Genomic DNA, 10,036 nt, shown 5'->3' with positions numbered 1-10,036 from the left:
CAACATGCTTACAACCGAGCTAAACATTCTTCTACATAGATATCTCCTTTTGAGACATGTTTTGGTTTCACACCAAGGTCTCCCTTGGATTTTTTCTTTGGTAAAGACATAGAAATTGATGGATACAGTGATGTGGACAAGGAAACCAAGTTTATTAAACAAATCTGAGAGATTCACCAGGTAGTACAGGAACAACTGGAAAAGAGCCAAGCCAAATACAAGGCAAGGCATGACAAGCATTGGATGGAGCATAGTTTCCAAGTTGGTGATCAAGTCTGGCTGTATATCAGAAAAGAAAGAATGCAAGGTGAAGGTAAAAAGCTAAAGCCAATAAGGTATGGACCTTTCAAGATACTTGAGAAAATTGGTGAGAATGCTTTTCGCCTTGATTTACTAGCTTACATGCACATCTACTCAGTCGTTAATGCAGACAGCTTGAGACTATTTGAACCTTCATTAATTGAAGATCCCAAAGAGCAGAGTCAATTACCTTCTATTGATGATCTGTTACCTGAATATCTTAATGAATTACAGGAAGACATAGTTCTAGATAGGAAGGTGAGGACGACGTGCAGGGGAGATGTTGAGTACCTCAAGATTGAACTCGAGGGTTCAAAGCCAAGCAGTGCAAAGTGGAGAGAGATTGGACAAGTGAGACAACTATACCCTCACTTAGTCGATGCTTGAAAACCAAATTTTGGTGGTCCAAAAGCTTTTGCAGTGGGATGGCCGTGAACCGAATTGGATCCTTAAACTCTCTTAAAGTTACTCGAACTCTGTGAAAACTTATGCCAAAGTTCAAAGCCTTATAGATGTCGAGCTTATCAGAAATAACCTCTAAACAATGGCAATTTGTGGTCAGCACGGAGCAATGAGGACCCTCGGTCAAGCGCAGAGACTGTTGGCCCATGGTAACCACGTGCTAGCACAAAATTGACAAACGGGAGATCAAATCCCGAAACAGAGGCAGTTTCTGATAAGCTATTAGCACGCGCTAATCGCGTATTACAGGGCATCCCCCTCAGTGAAGGAAAGCCCCCAAGCACTCAATCACGAGGAAAGCATAAAAACGTATGGAAATCTCTGATTCCGTCAGAAGGCGGGTCCAGCACTAAAACCGGTAGGATATCAGAAGGACTACAAGCGGTAAGCAGGTTCAACCGAATCTCGCCCGATGCCATACATTGGCTGACACACGTCTGGCAGATGAGAGAGAAAACCACTCACATCGGACGGGTAAAGGTCATGCTACTTACCGGCTCGATATGAATGGAGACCGTAGGATCTGGAGGCTCCAGATCAACGGTGGAGAAATGATCCGATGGATGACCAGATTCAACGGGGAAATAGGCCGAGTCACATGAGATTTGAGGTCTGGTATGACCGATGAGTTGGCAGAGGAATCAATTTCGTGGGCAATCTTGGAGAAACAGAAATAACGACCGTTCAAAGAGAATTGACACTTGATTTGCAAGGAAACAGGTGGCCACCTCCCTGTGAAGCGTTACACAGTGATGATGACGCAGAGCAGGGAAATTCAAGCGGACAGAGACAGGAGATCCAGGGAGCCGGTAAGAGGAAATGAATAGTCAGGGAGCAGATTAGCTTTAAGCCACAAACAGACAAGAGAGAAGCAGGTAGAAAGAGAGAGACAGAAAGCCAAGAGGCGAGAGAGAAGCAAATTACAGAGAACAGAGAAGCCAAGCTGACCTATAGAGCAAAGGCAACATCGAGCAGATAGAGACAGAGAGAGTCTGAGAGTCTGTGAACTCCAGAGAAGGCTTGAGAGGTTCAAACAACTCTTTTGTGTATACCTGTTAGGTATTGAGTACGAGATTGGACTCATACCACCGAGACTAGTTGAGGTCAAGATTTAGTAAGGGGAGTCTGTGTACTCTAGAGACTTGGGGGATCTAAGTACAATCCTACTAATCATCACCTTTTAAGTGAGACTCAAATTGAGCTCATTGTTCTAAAACTTCTGCTTTTAAGACACAATAGAAAGGCCACCACTAAAGGCTGGACCAAGGGACGTAGCCCAGGAGGATTGGGTAAACTCCTTGTTAAGCTTGTTGTGTTTTATGTTTTTTCTTACTGTGTTTCTCTTACTGTTTCAGTGTCTGTGTATTTCGCAATCTTATCGATTTGTTGCATAAAATAACATAGGCACACTCCAGCACTTAAGTCTGTAATACCTTCATTAATTCTCTGAGGTCATTATCGGGTGATTTCAGATCATGAGTCCATGGGCCAACATCTTTGGCAACCAACCATAGTTTCTTACAAATTGAGGCATGGGAGTAATACCATGGATGACATAAATGCTTTACAAAATGAAACACAAACTACATATTTCAAGTTCCCTATTATTTCTAATAATATCCCCAAAAAATTTCTTAACTGTAAATTTTAGTAAACTAATCTTTCATAAAAAAAATTCACTTTGTTGTCAACTTCACTATAACCATTATTTTATTGACAAACATTTCACCAAACAATTATATCATCCATTAATAAATACTTTATAAATAATTTTTAATTAACTAACTCATTAACTTTCATAGTCACTTTACAAACTTAAAAATACCAACTATTATTAAAACCACTCCTATACACCAACACATGCAACAACATGTTATCACTCCAAAAATAATATATACTAACAATTCACTAAACACGTTGCCTCCACGGGCCAAAGTCTTTTTTAATAAATTTATAATCATATATACACCGTATCATATTCAAACAATTCTCATATTATATGTAACAAAACAATGTATAATTTTTTTTATATAAAATATAAATATTATTAAATCAAACAATGTAAAAATAAAAATCTGTTAAGACAAACATAATTAAATTTATTTAACTCTTTGCCTTTTGTTTATTGTGACACATTGTTATTATACATTGGAATAGAGATGACTAAAGCACATTCTAGATGAATCTTTTATGATTACAACTTTTTCCAATCATTCTATCAATAATTTTACATTTATAATTATCTAGTTTAATTATTATTTTAACCATATAACCCTGGGAGGGTTTAATGAAACTTATCCTCATACTCCCAATATGGCGAAGGTTTGAACCACCAAATTTTATTAAAAAAGTAAGCTGAACCAACAAATTTTATTTTTAAAAAAGCTGAATCACACCGTACAAACAGCAATTACGAGATGTGATTGATTCAGCTGCTGATTGGGACTGTGCTCGGTAGGCTATTACCCATTATGAATGATTGGAAAAATTTTAACCCCCTTTTTGGTTGGAAAAGTGGAACTTCATGGCCAGCCCCTCTCACGGTCGCGAAGGTAAGCCCTTCATATCCTTCCGTCCATCCTCCAACCGTCTATTAATCAATAGCCAAAAAATAATTAGCAAAATCTTTGAAAGTGATGAGAGCAATGAAAGTGGAGCGAGAAATGAGATTAGAATTTTGTTAAGAAAATGCCCACCTGATTATCGACATACCATGGATACCATGGAATTGTAATGGGAAGACTCAGTTGATTGATTGCTAACCTGGTTCCAGTAACTGGAACTACAGAGTCAACGTCGCCGCTGTACATGAAAAGACCAACGATTCCAATTAACAATTCTACTCTCTGAATTTAAAAGTTGGTATGTAAGGAGTATTGGTATGTAAGGAGTATGTTCCTAGTAGTTAAGATCTATTTCTTAGTTTGGTGTGTGGTTGAGAGATTTCTTTAATCAACAGATTGTGTGTCTAAAATAGTCTCTGTATCTTAAGGCAACACTTTGTATATATGTAATTGTATATGTAATTGTATTCTCGGTTTTTAAGTTTAAGTTCATCAGAAATTACATTAGATTTGATCTATAACTTAAAAAACAATGATTCACGAGCATCTAAACTATAAAAATTACAAAATTACTAGGAATCGCTCTATGAAATAACTTAACAATACATTCATCACCTTCTATTTAAAGCCTAATAAATCTATTAAACAAAAAAATAATACATATACCATTAATTTACTAAATAATGCAAAATAATTTTAACATAATAAATACCTGTAAACCCAAATCCGAAGACCTGCCGCAATAAGCTCTTTGTATATGGGAAGAACCGAGAAGGCTGAATCCGTCCAGGAATTGAAAATGATTGCACTACCATTCATGAAGGAAACTCAACGGTCATTTATATCGATTTGCTGAAGGATCAACCAATTCAACTCGACCATAATGAAAAAGTAGATACCAGACTATATTAAACACACCTGCAGCCAGTCCAACTGTAGGGAATATGCGTAGTATTAGCATGAAGTGCCGCCTGAACATCAGGGCGATTATAATATATCTCTGCATAGTTTTCAATGCAGGGGTCGTAGCCAGCTATCCTTCTTGGGAACTGTCAAAGAACCAGATAAGAGTCATATAATTTTAGACATCATTACTTAAATTCACAAGACGTAGACTAATAGTTTCATGATTTGTACCCATTTTGTCAATCTGGCGACGCTCACAGTCCCTACCGATTGCGGGCATGGTGGGGTATAAATATCATTGGAATCTATGTTACCGATTTCATTAAAGGCATCGTTAAAGAAATTATTACAGGCCGTTGAAATATTCTGTAGTTTAAAATTCAGCTGGTTAAAATTGCAGTTGTTCATAATGTTATTATAAGTGGCATTCGATATCAAAGCATGAGACAACCAGTACTGAACACTGCCAACGTTGTCATAGTAATCGTCCATCAGTGCATTTCCCACCTAGTGCACAGTATAAAATAAAATAAGAAGTCAATAATAATTGCCTTTAAATTAATCCGAGTCTTGAAACAATATCTATTATTCACCATACTCAATAAAAGTTTAAAATGCCGATACTCACCATAAAGCCCTTGAGATTTATGGCGGGATTAGAATTTCCTTTGTTGTATTCATAGACTTTCTTCGCTAGCTGCGTAACAAAGTGCCCTGTGTTCACAATTAAATTTAGACGGCTTCAATTTACATGTTTGAAATTAAGATTTATAGATTTTCGCTTTCGAATTTCGAATTCGATATGGAAAAAATTGGACTATTTAAAATTTAATATATATGTTTGAAATTAAGATTTATAGATTTTCGTTTTGTATCCTGTTACCAAATACGAATTTCGAATTTGATATGGAAAAAATTGGACTACTTAAAATCAGTAGTGGAAAAATTTCCAAAATATAGATCTTATAAATTTTAATTATTTAAAAATATATATATATATTTTTACTTTCTATCTTTTTGAACTAATTATTTATAAACTAAAACAATTGAAAATATTATAAATATATTTAATATTATATAATTCATAAAAAGGGACCATAAACTATATTATTTTTAGAAAAGAGTAATTACTTCAAATCATAAATTTTAATATTTCTTAAAAATGAAAAATAATTTCATTATTAATCAATAACTAAAATCTAAATTCATGCTCATAGATTTAGCCGTTCCAAGTGGATCTAGTTGAAAGCACACTTTCAAAAGTTGATTTTGTTCTTCTAGTTAAACGCTTCACATTCTACTCATTCCAAGTGGATCTAGTTGAAAGCACACTTTCAAAAGTTGATTTTGTTCTTTTAGTTAAAAGTTGCACATTCTACTCATTCTAGGCTGGGGAAGCACACCCAAACCTTAATTCATGGTTTTCCATTTTGGAGCTTACAAAACATAGTTACCAAATTTGAAAAAAAATATGTATAAAATTTAATATGGAAAAAATTCCAAATTATATATCTTACAAATATTTATAAATAAGAAATTATTAATCTTTGTTGTAATTTATTATTTTAGTAACTATAAACTTACTATTTTCTACCATATTTCAATATGACACTGATTGTTTTTCAAAAATGCAAATTTTCTAATATACAATTTACTGTTTATATACCTTTTAATATAGAAATTTCCATTTTATATAGAAATTATATATCTTACAAATATTTATAAATAAGAATTTAATGACCTTTGTTACATGAATTTATTATTTTAGTAACTATAAACTTACTATTTTCTACCATATTTCAATATGACACTAATAGTTTTTCACAAATACAAATTTTCTAATATGCAATTTACTGTTTATATACCTTTTAATATAGAAATTTCTATTTTATATAGAAATTATATATCCTACAAATATTTATTATATAAAAATTTATTGAACCAAATAACAGTATTTCCGAATTTTCCAGGGAGATACCACCCAACTTAATAACTATGTTCCTGAACAGTTCTCAAGAGTATATAGTTTTATTTAAAATGAGATTACAAAACTTGTAGAAACCAAACCCTAACAATTAGCATCCAAATATATATACTAACCTACTGTATATATACTAACCTGCGTAGCTCTCCCCGCATATGTAAAATTCTCGATAGTTGTATTGAGGAAATCTCTGGAACCAGTTGATAACAAAGACCAACGAATCCTCAGCTACCATGTCCGACAAAGAGTGTCAGTATTGTAATATTAACATGTGGGTAGCAATGAGATAAAATATTAATATTAATATTAAAATGTATGTAGAAGGTACCAGTACGGTTGTCCCCATTATCCAACAAGTTGGTGGAGGTATTTGTGTATGAGAATCCCACTCCAACAGGAGATTCCAGAAAAAGCAAGTTTGCATCTGCGATCGTGATCATAAGCCGGAATAGTACTAATTTACTCAGTAATCAATAAAGAGATTGGATATCTTAATTAAAACATCATGTTTTTGACATGGAATTGTGGAAAAATTAACTCACATTTGTTCCAAGAATAGTGATTTAAATACAGTGAAGAAGCGTTTTTATGAATCCGGAAAGGTCCTACTTCCTCCGAGGCTCCAATTCCTATTGAAGAGCATCCTGGACCTGTAACTCATGCACTAAACAATTATCAACTTGATGTTACTGAACAACATCCTGGACCTGCAATCCCAGGCATTAAAAGGTACAATTCCAGGCATTAAACAATCCTTAAAAGGTACAATTCCAGGCATTAAACAATCCTCAACTTTATAGTTGAGGAAGTTAATTTTTCCCAGTCCAAATCAACCTCCATAAATGGTTGTTTATCTGTAATTAAATTAATGAAAGCTATAACGTCCATTTTCTCAACCTCCTACAGAGAAACCTCCTCCAGAAATGGCTGATTATCTGTAATTAAATTCATGAAAGCTGAAAACGTCATTTTTCTCAAATTAGACAGACAAAAGATTCATTTTAAGAATTCCTATTCAAGACTAGGATATTTGCTATAATTCTGAACAAGTTAGCCCGAAATCTATAAGACAAAACAATAAAATAAATGAGAAAGGAAAAGAAAATAATAAAATAAATGAGAAAGGAAAAAAAAAAAAAAAGATAAATTATAGGAACATCTTCACTCTTAACCCATCTCCCACTCTATGTGTATAAGTTGTAATTTTTATCACATTTTAATCAGATTGTTATCACGGAAAGAACTGCAATCTCAATTCTGTGATCAGTGAATTACCAGTCACCAATATTGTTAAGTCCCCGTAGAAATATTGTTTTTGGGTTAATGTAAAAAATATGCGTTTTCTAAAGGGTTTGAGTATAATTAAATTTTATATTTGAAAATATTTAGAAAATATAATAAATATAAATAAATTTCAAACATCAATATAAATAAAATTTCAAATATCCATATAAAATTCAAACAATTAACTTCACTCATAGCTTTTTTATTTTACTCTATTCTTTTTTTTTTCTAAATTATTTAATTAATTTGAATGAAAAGACCATCTTAACTTAAAGCCATCTTAACCTATACTCTATTCTTTTTTTTTCCAAATTATTTAATTAATTTGAATGAAAAGACCATTTTAACTTAAAGCCATCTTAACCTACAAAAATAAATAAAACATCGTATCTTTTTCATATTTTCAAATTATTTAATTAGTCCACATGAAAAAGTCCATCTTAACTTACAAAAATATATAAAACACATAAATAAATAAAAAATTCATTTTAACCTACAAAATATATAAAACATACTACTCCAGTACTAAAATATATATTATGTCTATAAATTACAAAGTCATATATAACATACTACTCCAATACTAAAATATATATTATATATATAAATTACAAAATTATATAAGTATAGATTTGAAGTTCAACCTACAAAATTTTGAAAAATAAACAACATTTGAAAGTATGATAGAGCCGTTAATATCTATTCTACTCAATTCCCTGTAACAAAAGACAACATTAATTCAATTTTGTAGAATAAACAACATTTGAAAGTATGATATGGCCGTTAATATCTATTCTACTCAATTCCCTGTAACAAAAGACAACATTAATTCAATTTTGTAGAATAAACAACATTTGAAAGTATGATAGGGCCGTTAATATCTATTCTACTCAATTCCCTGTAACAAAAGACAACATTAATTCAATTTAACTGCATTGGGTTATTTCAGGCTGGTCATGAATATGTGTCCATTATCTTCCAAATTAAATCGTTGCAGTTTGAGATTGAAAATAAAATGTATTTAATTTACCCTCAAAATTTGATTAACAACAATATACTCAAATAAATTTTATACATGTACAATACAAATAAAAAATGCAAATATGTTCTATTTTATTAATATATTTATTCAATGTATCATACTATAAAAAAGGAAAAATGCAAACGCAGTACACTAAATTAATATACTTCATATATCAGGAAAAAGAAAAGTGCAAGTGCATAAGAAAAGTGCAAGTGCCCTATATTTTATTGATAAAGGTTTGGCCTGTACATTAGAATATGAAAAATATAGATCTAACCTGTAACAAACGTTACACATGTACATAGAACTTATATTTTATAGTTGTTAGTTTTTCAAACATAAAAAGTAAGTAGTCGACTCTGCGCACAATCTCACTTCATATATCTTTAGGAGTCAGCAAATTATAAAAATAAAATATTTCACCCAATCTGATACAAATTCTACAGAGAAGTTATTAATATATTTATTCAATCTATCATACTATAGAAAAGAAAAATGCAAACGCAGTATACTAAATTAATATACTTCATATATATTTTATTGATAAAGGTTTGGCAGAATATTGTAGTCGACTCTGCGCACAATCTCACTTCATGTATATCTTTAGGAGTGAGCAAATTATAAAAATAAAAATAAATTTTACAGAGAAGTTCTTGACTAAATATGTGGATCTGAAAGTTGTACAGACCTCCATTCAGCCACAATACCAGAGGCAGCTTCGAAGAATTTTGACGATTGGCCTCGGTTAACCAATAGAAGAGAGCCCTGCCTTCCGTCTGATTTACTGTAACGTAGCCGGCGTATTGATCGAATGAGACAGGGGGCTGGCCTGGGAGACTAGTTATTTTGTCTGCGACCTGGTCACTTCTGGTCACGTGCGGCACCGAAAGTAGCAAAATCGTCAGCATCCATAACGAGGTCCACATCGCTACTTGATGAGAATTGGGTACTGGGGCTCACAAACAGAAGCGATTCTTCAATGGATCCCTGAAAATCAAAAACTTTTTAGAATTTGAACGATAGATCTGCATACCATCCGACTGCAATTATATATATAGAGAGGTGAATGCAAAATTCAGCCATGTGGCGTACGTGGCTGGGCTTTCAGTGAATCTATCTATTCACAGATGAACGTTGCGTGTGAATAAAGTTAGCGATAAATAAATTTCTTAGATAATAAACTATAAACTTATTTGCGCTCGCAACGTCCTCACCCCAATCTCGTTCTGAATATTATTTACACCGTTTTGTCCTACTCTGGTATTCAGTGGAGGGTCGAGGTGTCTAGAAATTGTTGATCAGTGATGGTAGGTGACATAATTTTGTTTTAAATATTATTTAATGTTAAATTATTATATGTTAATTTTAAATTATGATAGGTAGATATTGTTGGTATGACATAGAAAAGTTAGTTAGATTGGTTTTAATTTTGTATTTATCACAAATGAAAAGGGAGTATCAAATCTATTAAATCTTTTACTGTGTAATTTTTTGAAGTATAAAATTTGATAA

The 10,036-nt window shown here is 32.6% G+C and overlaps 1 protein-coding gene across 1 annotated transcript; it reads right to left on the bottom strand.

Moving 5' to 3' along the window:
* Positions 1-3,076: 3,076 nt before the first annotated feature.
* LOC149164055 (serine carboxypeptidase 24-like) lies at positions 3,077-9,512 on the bottom strand. The gene is made up of 10 exons (XM_089430846.1): positions 9,213-9,512; positions 6,759-6,866; positions 6,545-6,640; positions 6,352-6,444; positions 4,861-4,946; positions 4,464-4,739; positions 4,245-4,375; positions 4,039-4,134; positions 3,459-3,564; positions 3,077-3,352 (listed from the first exon to the last, which is right to left on the bottom strand). Exons 1-10 carry the CDS (start codon positions 9,448-9,450, stop codon positions 3,191-3,193), a joined length of 1,392 nt encoding a protein of 463 aa, XP_089286972.1. The 5' UTR covers positions 9,451-9,512; the 3' UTR covers positions 3,077-3,190.
* Positions 9,513-10,036: the final 524 nt, after the last annotated feature.

This window comes from Pinus tabuliformis, chromosome 5_1 (genome assembly GCF_031772625.1).
Source record: "Pinus tabuliformis cultivar Carrire ecotype Pingquan chromosome 5_1, CPIR1, whole genome shotgun sequence".
NCBI classification, from domain to species: domain Eukaryota; kingdom Viridiplantae; phylum Streptophyta; class Pinopsida; order Pinales; family Pinaceae; genus Pinus; species Pinus tabuliformis.
Note: the sequence above shows the minus strand (reverse complement) of the source record. Positions and strands in the feature narration are given on the sequence as shown.